Source organism: Scyliorhinus torazame, chromosome 10 (genome assembly GCF_047496885.1).
Source record: "Scyliorhinus torazame isolate Kashiwa2021f chromosome 10, sScyTor2.1, whole genome shotgun sequence".
In the NCBI taxonomy this organism is placed as follows: Eukaryota; Metazoa; Chordata; class Chondrichthyes; order Carcharhiniformes; family Scyliorhinidae; genus Scyliorhinus; species Scyliorhinus torazame.
In genome coordinates this window covers 89,256,090-89,269,068 of record NC_092716.1, presented here as the reverse complement: position 1 = coordinate 89,269,068, position 12,979 = coordinate 89,256,090, and the positions used below count along the sequence as shown (strand labels likewise).

General features: G+C 46.3%; 1 protein-coding gene across 1 annotated transcript in view; it reads left to right on the top strand.

The window, feature by feature from the left end:
* The first annotated feature begins 1,496 nt into the window (after positions 1 to 1,496).
* Positions 1,497 to 12,979, top strand: part of rspry1 (ring finger and SPRY domain containing 1) — a 122,626-nt gene continuing 111,143 nt past the window's right edge. The window contains exon 1 of the mRNA XM_072518402.1: positions 1,497 to 2,373. Within this exon, the coding sequence (XP_072374503.1) occupies positions 1,931 to 2,373 (443 nt within the window). The 5' untranslated portion in view covers positions 1,497 to 1,930. The remainder of the gene's footprint in view (positions 2,374 to 12,979) is intronic.

Below are 12,979 nucleotides of genomic sequence, written 5' to 3'. Positions count from 1 at the left end.
TCGTGAGGCAACAGGGCTAACCCACTGCGCGACCGTGCTGCCCCAGGGTAGATCATGAATATTTATTCGAGACACTGTAAGCATTCGGTTTCGGGATGCATTTCATCACCCAGATCCGACTTCTGTACACTGCTGCAGAGTGTCCTGTTAAGGTTAATGGGTCCGTGACGGTGGCCCTTCGCTTTGGGAGACGAGTACGCCAGGGCTGCACCTTGTCTGGCCTACTCTATTTGCATGAAGCCTTTCCTGCACCTCCTATGAGGAGGTTGTCGGAACTGGTTCTGTGCGGGCTGGGCATTGGGATGGTCCTCTCGGCTTACGCTGATAACGTGCTCCTCATGTTCACCGACCCTGCTGATCTGTGGAGGATGCGAGAGTGCCAAGCTGTGTACTCTGCCGCATCCTCTGCCAGGATCAACAGGGCCAAGTGTTTGGGACTCCTGGTTGGACTCCGGGGCACCATCATGGAGGGGCTCAACGTCAAGTTATCGCTGCAGGGTCTGAAGACGGAAGGTTGCCATCTGGGTGCGAAGGCACAGCAGCGCCTGGCCGGCCTCCCTGAGCGGGGAAACTCAGAACCGCAGCAGCGACCTTTTCAGCTGGAGCAGGAAAGCCTGCTCTACTTGGGAGTCCATCTTTGCCCAGCTTTGGAATCCTGGCCGGCTAACTGGTAGGGGCTGGAGGCCAAGGTCACCGTTCGCTTGAGATGCTGGACAGGACTGCTCCGAGTGCTGTCTTACGGATATCGAGTTCTCATCATAAACCAGCTGATAGCCTCCATGTTGTGGTACAGGGTGGTCAGTTTGACCTTTCCCCTGACTTTGTCACAAATCTCCAGAGAATGCTTGTAGAGTTCTTCTGGGACAAGAGACTGCACTGGGTCACTGTGAGGTTTTGACTCTCCCGCTTCAGGAGGCCGGCCGCTGGTGTGCCTTTGCACCCCAGGTGGCGACCGTCCGCATTCAGACCCTGCAGCGTATCGCTTTAATTGCACTCTCATTTGATGTTTTCAAGTTTCCGATGATATTTGTTACGTTTGGGCAGTGCCCTTATCAGGAGCAGCCCTTTTTGTTTTGTCCCTAAGTTTGTTTGCTTTCTTCTATTTGGTTGACCTCAATAGTGGCCAATCCACCTAACCTGCCCATCTTTGTTACCGTGGGAAGAAACCCACGCAGACAGGAGGAGAACGTGCAAACTCCACGCAGTCACCCAAGACCCGAGGTCGGAATCGAACCGGGTCCCGGCAAAACTTTTCAACCCTGACAGCGGGGGTCTAGCATGGGCACACAGATTGGGACACCGCGGAGGGACCACTATATCAAACAGCAACGCTCAAGCGGCAATCCAAACCCAAATAATAACTACGCGACCGGCTGCCTTTTTTGTTCTTTGCCCCATTCAAAAAAATATGGCATTAAAAAACCAAGAGATTGAACTGATGCAAATTGACTTTGAGGGGGGTTGGCGCAGGCGCAGGAAGCTGTCTCCGCACGGACGGGCGAGAGCGAGACGGAATCCGCAGCCAATCAAAGTGCCCGGAGGGTCGGGCAGCGGCGCGGGCCTTTTGCAAATAAACCGTCAGCAGCCGGCCCGAAGTGAGCGGTGTCGGGTTCGGTTCCCTGGCTCGCCGGCGGAATAAACATTTAGGTGGCGGTAGCCGGCTGGCCAGGAGGAAGAGGGTTGGAGTTATTGTTGTCCCCGGTGATCGGTATATTTACCGTTTTGGGGCAGATTGCTGCTTATTTTTAAAAAAAATGTCGGCGGCGGCTGCCCTCCGTCTGTCGGTAGGGGTGGCGGAGTTAAGATGGCGGGCGGCCTGGTGCGCTGCCTCTGGAGTGCGCGGTTAGAGCAGGAGTGAGAGGCGGCGCTTCCCCCACCCCCGGGGTGGGGAGACAGGATGGTGACCCTATCGCGGCGGCGGCCTTCCTAGATGATCGTAGCGGCCTGGACCGTCTTCCACGCTACTCGGAGCCTGGTGCGAGGGTTACTGCTTTCCCCGGAGCCACCCGGCTCTGCCGCGGCCTCCTCCCCCGTCTCCGCCGATTCCGACGCCACAGGCCGGATGGGCAATAGCTGCGTGTGCCGGGACGGCAGCGACGCCGAGGAGAACCCGGGCCCCCCGGGCGAGTTCGGAGCGGCTGAGCGCCGGCACCCGCCTCCTCTTTCGTCGTCGTCGTCTTCACATCATTCCCACTCTCACCATCACCACCACCATCATACCAACAACGCCGAGGGCGAGCCCAGGAGCCGCTCCCGGGACCCGGTCAGACCGCCCAGGAGGGGACGGGGCCCCCACGAACCTCGCAGGAAGAAGCAGAATGTGGACGGCCTGGTGTTGGATACGCTGGCCGTCATTCGTACGTTGGTGGACAAGTAAGTTTGGCCTCCCACCCCGTTCCCAGTCTGGGATCTTGCACTCAGCGCTGCTACTAACTAGCCTGTTTGTTCCACCTTTTCCCACGTCCATGGATAGTCTGGGAACCCTTCAAGTTAGTCACTTTTTTTGTGTAGTGTTCTTCAAAACTGTATTCAAATGTCAGAAATTGGTTGCTTTGTCTTTTTATCATTTGGGGTCAAATTGGCCGTATGTTGTCAGAGATCCCCATGTCAGTCAGACTTGCCGTTTTTCTTCATTTTTTGAATTTTAAACCAATATTGTGGCATGTGCAGTTTTTACCTGGGCGACGATTGCAGTTTTGAAATCCTAAAGGTTGAGGAAACAGATGAAATTCAGTTAATTAATATGATCCGAGAAAAGAGCTGGAGAAACTTTTATTGGACTAAAATCAGATCCTCAGGACCTAACCCAGCATCCTGGCTGTGATTTTACGTGATTTTACAATATTCCTCAGATTCTGAAATGGTTCCAGCAGATTGGATATTGGCAAACGTCGCATTGCTATTGGGAGCGAGAAAGTGGGAACTCCAAATCAATTAGCCTGTTAGTCGTCAGTACAATGTGCTGGAATCGGAAGGTCTTTAATGCACTTAAATTATAGTATGATCAGACGAATCAACACTGTTCTACAAAAGGTAAATCACATTTGACAAATTTATTGGGGTATTTTGAGGATGTAACTAAAAGAACACCAGTAGATTTGAGGTACCTGGATTTATAAAAGGCTTTCGACAAGGTATCACCAAAGGTTAATATTGGGGCAGCATGGCGGCACAGGGCTAGCACTGCTGCCTCACAGTGCTAGGGACCTGGGTTCAATTCTGGCTTGGGTGATTGTGTGGAGTTTGCACATAGTCCTCGGATCTGCGTGGGTTTCCTGTGGGTGCACCGGATTCCTACTACAGGCCAAAGATGTGCCGGTTAGGTGGATTGGCCATGCTAAATTGAACCTCCGTTTCCAAAAATATTCCGGTTAGATGGGGTTACGGGTATAGGGCAGGGGTGTGGGTGTAATGGCATTGTCATTATGTCTGGGAGTGGGTCTCGTGGCATTTTTCTTTTATAAATTTAGAGTTCCCAATTCATTTTTTCCAATTAAAGGGCAATTTAGCGTGATCAATCCACCTACCCTGCACATCTTATGGGTTGTGGGGGCGAAACCCACGGAAACAAGGGGAGAATGTGCAAACTCCACACGGGCAGTGACGAGCCGGGATCTAACCTGGGACCTCGGTGCCGTGAGGCAGCAGTGCTAACCACAGCGCCACTGTGCTGCCCTGGGTCTTGTGACATTGATGGTAATATACTAATATGATTAACAGAAAGTAAAAGAATGTTCTTTAATTTGGCATTTTCAAGATGACAGGCAGTGATTTGTGGAGTGCCATAGGGTTCAGTGCTGGGCTTGTGGCTATTTGCAACCTATATTAATGACTTGGGTGAAGTACAGAGTAAAGTAATCTATCGGAGTTTGCTGATGCATAGCTAGGTGGAGATCGGAGGAGGGCACATAGTCTGCGAAGAGATGTAGACAGATTAAATTAATGGGCAACAGGGTGGCAGATGGAGTATAATGTGGGGAAGTGTGAGGTTAGAGTCATAGAAGTTTACAGCATGAGGTTATTTACTTTGGTCATAAGAATAGAAAAGCAGAATATTTTTTTTACAAGGAGTGTACTTGAACAAGGACAGAATGTTAGCATGCCGATTCAGCAAGCAATTAGGAAGGCAGATGCCATATTGGTCTTGATTGCAAACGATTAGACAACAAGAATAAGGAAGTATTGCTTCAACTGTTCAGGGCTTTGGTGAGACCATACCTGGAGCACTTTGTGCAGGTTTGGTCTTTATATTTAAGAAGGATATACTAGCCTTGGGAGCAGTGCAGTGAAGTTTCACTTGGTCCCTGGGATGAGAGGGCTGTTCTATAACGAGAGATTGAGTAAATTGGGTTTAAATTCTCTGGATTTTAGACGAATGATCTCGGGTGATCTCATTGTAATATACCACATCTGTGTTTCTCAAAATGGTGGGTGAGGGTGGATTGGCATCCCTGCCTGAATTAAGCTAGGCCCATTGCTCTCTTCGACCGAAGGCTGGTGTGCAGTGATTGTGAGATGCCCCAGTTTTCAGGGAAAAGCGAGGGTTCTGCCATGGGCGAGGTAACACTGATTTCAAGTTGGAAGGCCACTCACTCCATTAGACTGTATCAGGACATGGGCGTTTAATGGATTAAAGGCTGCCCTGTACAAGAGTGGAGCTCATCTTAAGAGGTACGTTCGAGGAAAAAGATTGTTTTTTTTGATGTGCCGGGAGACTGTTGAAGGCACAAGTTGTGTGCAGTGTAATTTGGTTTATGGCTCTCCCGATGGGCATGTTGTAGTGTTTGTATTTTTTTGTTCTTGTTGGGGTTGTGTTTTTATTACTTTGAATTAGATTTGAGGTTCTGTACTATGTGGGATTTTGTTCTTTATGTTAATACATAATTTCCTTTTTTCAACACTGTTGTTCAATGTGACATTTTGTCAGTGGGGCTTGAAAGTTAAATGGGATTTCGGTATTAAAACATTTTTAATCTATTTTTCTCTTCAGTTCAGTCTTCCTGGTAACTAAGGGGTTAGTTAATGGGAGTGGGGTTGGACGGTTTGCTGCAGCTCATCATGGTAGTTTTTAGAGGTTTTGTTTGGTTTTGTTAAATGTGTGTTTTAGTGTTCAGATAAGTCTTTGTTTGCCTCGCTTTTATTTATTTTTGGGTGTGGTTACATTGAATGGCGATGGTGTTTTTGGGTGGGGGGGCGGGGTTGGTTTACCGACAGTGTCTGCTGGTTTTTCTTTGTCCAGTCTTCTGATTAGGTTTGGTGGTCGTTTTGGGTGGATCTTTTTTCTTTACCTTTTCAGTGTCCCTGAGTTTCTCTCTCTTGGTGCGAATGGCTGACTCCGGATTAAGGGCTGGTGGGAGACCTCCAATTCGTTTGGTCTCCTGGAACGTTAGAGGTTTGAATGGCCCAGTGAAGGGGTCTCTTATCTCTTGTTATCTCTTAAAGCATATATGCTAAAGACAGCAAAGTTGGAGCTGCGTAGCTAAGTAGGAAAGAATTACAGACTCATTTTGAGCTATTGTCTATTAGCAGGGCAGTACATTAGTAACAACGCTCCTGGGGCACTTTTTATGAACACTGGGAGAAGGCCAGTTGTCTTCTGGCTCACCAACTCGAGCGGCAGGTGGTCTCCCGGGAGATCACTCAGATATTTGATTGAGGCTGTAACCTCGTTTCCCAGGTCAGTGCAGCTTTTCAATCCTCTAACCACCATCTTTATAGATCGGAGCCCCCTGCACATGGGTCGGGCATTTCCGACTTTCTGGTTAAAGTGGATAGCAGCAGTGAGTTGGACTTCCTGTTGCACCCCAGTAGGATTTTAGCATGTATTGAGCTGATGCAGTCTGGCATGGCCCCTGGTTCAGATGGCTTTCCGATTAATTTAGCAAGACGTTCTCTGAGCAGCTTGTACCTTTTATTATTGGACATGTTCAATGATTCCCTATCCCCGGGGTTGCTGTCTCCAATTGTCACTCAAGCCTCTATTTTCCTGAGTGTAGCTCGTATCGTCCTATTTCACTTTTGAATGTGGGTGCCAAGCTACTCGCTAATGTGTCGGGCCTTTCGTTGGAACCTTGCCTCCGAAATATAACTTCGGAGGATCAGACGGGCTTCGCGAACTATATACGTCACCTGTTAAAGGTCATCCTTTCCCCCTGCCCAGTATCCCAACCTGAGGAGATATTATCTTTTGATGCTGAAAAGGCATTTGATAGAGTGGAATGGGAGTATTTATTTGAGCTTCTTGGGAGATTTGGATTTGGTCAGAAATTTTCCCCCTGGGTTTGCCTGTTATATAATGCCCCTACTGCCAGTGTTTGTATGATTGCTTTGAATTCTGATTATTTTCCCTTGAATAGCGGCACTAGGCATGGTTTCCCACTTTCTCATTCTTGTTTGCCCTGGCAATAGAGCCACTTAATATAGCGTTGAGGTCCTCTAGTCTGTGGAGGGGTATCAGTTGAGATGGGGTGGAACATTGGGTGTCTCTGCATATGATCCACTTGTTTATATTACAGACCCAGCTCCCTTCATCGATGGCATAATGAAGTTGCTTAACACCTGAATGGCTCCTTCTCTGGGTACAAATTGAATGTAAGCAAGAGTGAATGTTTCCCAGTTAACCCCCCCTGGGAGGCGCGCCCAATTGGGGATGTTATCTTTTTGCCTTTCTAAAATAGGCTTTAATACGTGGGTCTGGGTGGCCCACAACTGGCCCTCACTTCATAATTTGAATTACACAAGCCACTAAAATAGATTTGCAGAGGTGGAACAACCTTCCTCTATCCTTGGCGGGTCAGATTCGAGCTAATGTCTTCCCATTTTTCTCCCTAATCCTTTTTTATAAAGTCAGCAAATTGATATCCTTTCTTTTTTTATATTTAGAGTACCCAATTCATTTTTTCCAATTAAGGGGCAATTTACCATGGCGAATCCACCTACCCTGCACATCTTTGGGTTGTGGGGGCGAAACCTGTGCAACCTCCACGTGGACAGTGACCCAGAGCCGGGAACAAACCTAGGACCTTGGTGCCGTGAGGCAACAGAGCTAACCACCGAGCCACCATGCTGCCCTAATTGATATCCTCTTTTATTTGGCCTGATAAGAATCCCAGAATATGTAGCAGTTTGCTTCAAAGGGATCGGCAATTGGGGGAGCTTACCCCTCCCCAATCTATTGTTTTATTACTGGGCAGTTAACATTCAAAAAATGTTGTGGGTGGATCAGTGACCCTGATTCTATTTGAGGAAAAATGGGCGGCCCATTCCTGCACTACTTCTACTCTTCTTCCCATTGTCACTGCACCTGCCATTGTCACTGCACCCATTGCCCTTTTTCCCCCCTGCTGGAATTTCCTCAAACCCAGTGGTGGTCTCCTCTCTGTGGATTTGGAAGCCGTTTAGACACGATTTTAAGCTCCTTTCTCTGTCTTCTCTAGCCCCTATTTGCAATCATCACCTTTTTCTCCCTTTCGGTTTGGACCCTGCATTTAAATTTTGGGAAGTAAAGGGCCTGGAATGTTTAGGGACCAGTTTGTGGAGGGGATATTTTCTAGTTTGAGAGTTTGCTGATTAATTCCAGCTCCCAAGCTCCAACCTTTTTCTGTACTTTCAAGTTTTTTGACTTCTCGTGAAAGGATTTTCCTACCTTTCCTTTGGTGCCAACATCTTCCTTGATGAAGATGATTTTGTCTCTGGTGTGGAGTCTATTTTGAACCTTTATGGCCATATTCTTTCATCGGATTCTGTAAGGGAAAAATGGGAAAGCAGATTGGGTCCTTTTCTTAATGGTGAGGTCTGGAGTAAGGCCCTTCACTGGGTCAACTCCATGTCTTCATGTGCTTGGATGAGCTTATTCAGTTTAAGGTGTTACATAGGACGCACTTGACTAGGGCAAGACTCTTGAGTTTTCCCCAAATGTTGAGAGGTGTGATCGCTGTTCTCTTGGCCTGGCTGACCATGCGCCCATGTTCTGGTCCTGCCCAAAACCTGTAGGTTTCTGGATGTCGCAATGGGAAATACTCCATGTGGATTTAGACCCGTGTCCGTTGACCATATTTGAGATGTCGAATTCTCCAGTGATTCAGTCTGGGGTAGAATCTGATGTTGTTGCCTTTGTTTCGCTGATAGCCCGGAGGAGCGTATTGCTTGGTTGGAGATCTCCCATTCCGCCCAGTGCCTCTGCTTGGTTGAGTGACTTTTATTGGCATATGTTTTCTTGTATTCTTTGTTCTGGTTTGTGTTAATTATTATGAAAAAGTTCGAATAAATATATATATATTTTTAAACAACTTGGTCCTGAGAGTTTGACAGGGTCAACAATGAGAGGTTATTTTCCCTGGTTGGGAAATCCAAGACAAGCAGGCACAATCTCTGGCTAAGGAGCTAATTACTTAGAATGGAGGTGGAAAATTACTTCTTCTCTCAAAGGGTTGTGATCTTGCAATTCTCCACCACAGAGGGTTGTGGACATTCCATTGTTGCATATCTTTAAGATTGTGATTGACAGAATTTTGATCTCTTGGAATTGAGGGATATGAGGAGCAGGCAGTAAAGTGGAGTTAAAATTTAAGATCAGTTATGATTGGGATTATATTCATTGGAGTTTAGGAGGTTGAGGGGTGATCTAATAGAAACTTACAAGATAATGAATGGCTTAGATAGGGTGGACGTAGGGAAGTTGTTTTCATTAGCAGGGGAGACCAGGACCCGGGGGCACAGCCTTAGAATAAAAGGGAGTCACTTTAGAACAGAGATGAGGAGAAATTTCTTCAGCCAGAGAGTGGTGGGTCTGTGGAATTCATTGCCACAGAGGGCGGTGGAGGCCGGGATGTTGAGTGTCTTTAAGACAGAAGTTGATAAGTTCTTGATTTCTCGAGGAATTAAGGGCTATGGAGAGAGAGCGGGTAAATGGAGTTGAAATCAGCCATGATTGAATGTGGAGTGGACTCGATGTGCTGAATGGCCTTACTTCCGCTCCTATGTCTTATGGAATGAATGGTGGAGCAGACTTGACGGGCCACATCATTTACTACTCCTATCCTTGTGTGTTGAAGGTGTCCAGACAATTCCCCATTATGTAGAATGGGACAGGCACAGTTTCAGTTTCTTTGAAAACACCACAGTGGAGTTGTAATGGTTATGATTCATAAATGCTGAGCTAAGTCAGTGGCCCCACCCAACAGGTGATCATAAATTCACAAACTTCCGTTTCCTCAGGGTTGCATTGCAGTCTGATCAAATCAGCTGTTTTGGCGCTAACGTTCTGTCATTTGCAATTGGTCAGATAGTAACAAGCATGTTGGACTTGGTGCTTCACAGTTTTTGCCACATTATTAGTTTGCTAATGTAAATTTGCACGTGGCTAGATATTGAAATTTATTTGAAATGTTACTGTTACTGAGTCTTAATTGCTGATCTATAAACTGTAGTATTATTCAGTTACCTAATTCTTGGCTGAGTAAAATATAGCTGCTGTCGCCAAATTATTTCTAGTTGTGCAGTTCTTTTTTAGTTGTGTGATGCGCTGTCAAAGTTGGATCCAATAAATAATTTGGGTGGAATTTCTGTACATGATGTGTGGGTTGTTTAACTCAATTGAGTGGCTAGGGTGTAGTGCAGATTAATTCCAACCAGCATGAGTTCAGTCCCAGTACTGACTGAGGAAGTTCATGGAGGCTTGCTCCTTGCCTTGGCCTGTGCCTGATGTGGAGTGGTGCCCGTCAAGTTATAAACCAATTGCTTTTGTTATGGAGAGAGATGCCGATGGTCTTTCGTATGCTACAACAAATTACCTTTCTTCGATGCATGGTGGTAAAGGTATGGAATTTGTTGCATGAACGGTTTGCAGCAGATAGTATGGAACAGTTAGGGAGAGATTTGACTGTAAGAGAGTAAGACTGAGGTAGAGGAATATGGAGGCAAGGTGGAAAGGGGTAATTTATAGTCAAAAGCTCGTCTACAATGTAAGCACAGGCATAGACAAATTGGCTCTATGACTTGTTCCTGTTTGGGTTCATGTAATGACTTTGTTGTGGTCAAAGATATTTATATAGGTCAGTTGTGAAGCGGTTTCCACGAAATGTGGTGTACCTTTGATACACCGAGTGCATTGAGGGTTAATGTGGGCTTGCAGATATTATTAAAACTTCTCTCACATTCAAATGCCATTTTGGAGGACTTGCTGACTCCTGTACATAAGTTGTAATGTGTTTCTTTGAGTGATGGTCATCTTTTAAAAGTGACATTTTGCTCCCACATTTTTGAATACCTTCGATGTCGTAGCTTTTGAGTTGTTTTGAAGTTGAATGTATTGCATGGTATTCACAGCACTTAAACAGGCCTATTGATCCTTAAGCTCCAGATGAATCACCTCCCATCCTACTTCATCTAACCCCCATCAATGTATCTTTCTATCCCGTTCCCTCTTTGGTTTATCCAACTTCCTTTAGAAGCATCTATGATATTCGCCTCTATTGCTTGTAATTTTTCACATTCTAGCCACACTCAGGGTATAAAATAAATCTCTTAAATTTTCTGTTGGGTTTAAGGGCCTGTAGTTCTGGTCTCACCCAAGTGGAAATATCTTCTCGACCCCTGTTCCCTCAAATCCTTTCGTAGTCCAAAATACCTAGTAATATCAAGTGACTGCTCGATCTTCTAGTGAAGCGAACCCCAGTCTCTTAAACAGTTAATGGATATAGCCTGTGCTTCTGTTGTTTTTTAATTAAAATTTTCACCCCTTCAATTGCTGTTCTCCACTTTATAATATGGAGGCCAGAACTGTGCACAGCATTAGTGTGAGCTCACCAAGGTTCTACGCAAGTTTAACATAGCCAATCTGTTTTTCAATTCTGTCCCTCTAGAAATGAACCCCATGGGATTATTTGTTTTTTTAAATATATCCTTGCTGATATGTAATTTTTAATGGTGATCTCTTATCTGTAAGAACTTCCCACTCATCCTCTACTTCTCTACCCCATTTAGATGTTCATTTTCCAAGGAATAGTGATATCCTTATTCTTTGCAAAGTATTCCATCTTGCACTTTGGCAAACAAACTTCATTTTGCCAATCGTGCAACATTCAACAACTTTATTAATGTTGCCTCTTATTTTGTCAGTGGTCGTCTGTTTTAATTGTATTGTTGCTGCTCTTCAAATAATATGGTATCTTTGTTCACTTCAAACATAGAAACCATTGCTCGGGAGGGGCGGGGGTGGTCTTAGCTGAAAAGAGAAATCCTACAGCGCAGCACTTGTTCAATAATCTGTGTGTCAGCCCTGACGTCTTGAATAGGAATTGAATCCACTGCGCCTAACTTCAATGAGAATGCTGCCAACTGTGTTAAACTATCAAAACTTTAAATTTACATTACTTCTAGTGTTCTCCCTTTCATTTCAAATTAAATTTGAATAAGAAACACAAACTACATTTGTCTCCGCCTAGCTGCTAAACAGGTCAACTGCTGTTTTTAAAAAAAATAATTGATGGGATGTGGCCGTCGCTGGTTAGGCCAGCATTTATTGCCCATCCCTAGTTGCCCTTCAGAAGGTGATGGTGAATTGCCTTCTTGAACCGCTGCAGTACTTCAGGTGTAGGTACACCCATTGTGCTGTTAGGGAGGGAGTTCCAGGATTTTGTCTCAGCGATATATTTCCAAGTTAGGGTGGTGAGTGACTTGGAGGGGAACCTCGCAGGTTGTGGGGTTCCCAGGTATCTGCTGCTCTTATCCTTCTATATGGTAGTGGTCGTGGGTTTGGAAGATGCTGTCTAAGGAACCTTGGTGAGTTACTGCAGTGCATCTTGTAGATGGTACACAAGGCTGCCACTGTTCGTCGGTGTGGACGGTTTGTATATTTGTGGAAGGAGGAGCAAACAAGCGGGCTGCTTTGTCCTGGATGGTGTTGAGCTTCTTGAATGTTGTTGGAGCTGCACTCATCCAGGCAAGTGGAGAGTGTTCCATTACACTCCTGACTTGTGTTTTGTAGACGGTGGACATGCTTTGGGGGAGGGGGGTTTAGGAGGTGAGTAACTCACTGTAGGATACCTAGCCTTTGACCTGCCCTGGTAGCCACAGTACTAATGTGGCTAGTCCAGTTCAGTTTCATTTTTAAAATAAATTTAGAGTACCCAATTCATTTTTTCCAATTGAGGGGCAATTTAGCGTGGCCAATCCACCTACCCTGCACATCTTTTGGGTTGTGGGAGCGAAACCCACGCAAACACGGAGATAATGTGCAAACTCCACATGGACAGTGACCCAGAGCCGGGATCAAACCTGGGACCTCGGTACCATGAGGCAGCAGCACTAACCACTGCGCCACCGTGCTGCCCTTGCCAGTTCAGTTTCTGATAAATGGTAACCCCCAGGATTTTGATTGTGGGGGGATTCAGCTATGGTAATGCCATTGAATGTCATGGGGCGATGGTTAGATCCTCTCTTTTAGGAGATGGTCATTGCCTGGCACCTGTGTGGCATGAATGTTACTTGCCACTTGTCAGCCCAAGCCTGGATAGTGTCCAGGTCTTGCTACATTTGGACATGGACTGCTTCATTATCTGAGGAGTCACGAATGGTGCTGAACATTGTGCAGTCATCCGCAAACATCCCCACTTCTGACCTTGTGATGGAAGGCAGGTCATTGATGAAGCAGCTGAAGATGGTTGGGCCTCGGACACTACACTGATGAACACCTGCAGTGATGTCCTGGAGCGGAGATGATTGACCTCCAACTACCACAACCATCTTCCGTTGTGCCAGGTATGACTCCACCAATGGAGAGTTTTCCCCCTGATTCCCAGTGACTCCAGTTTTGCGAGGGCTCCTTGATGCCATACTCGGTCAAATGCTGCCTTCATGTCAAGGGCAATCACTCTCACCTCTGGCATTCCGCTCTTTTGTCCATGTTTGAACCAAGGCTGTAATGAGATCAGGAGCTGAGTGATCCTGGGGGAACCCATACTGAGCATCTGTGAATTGC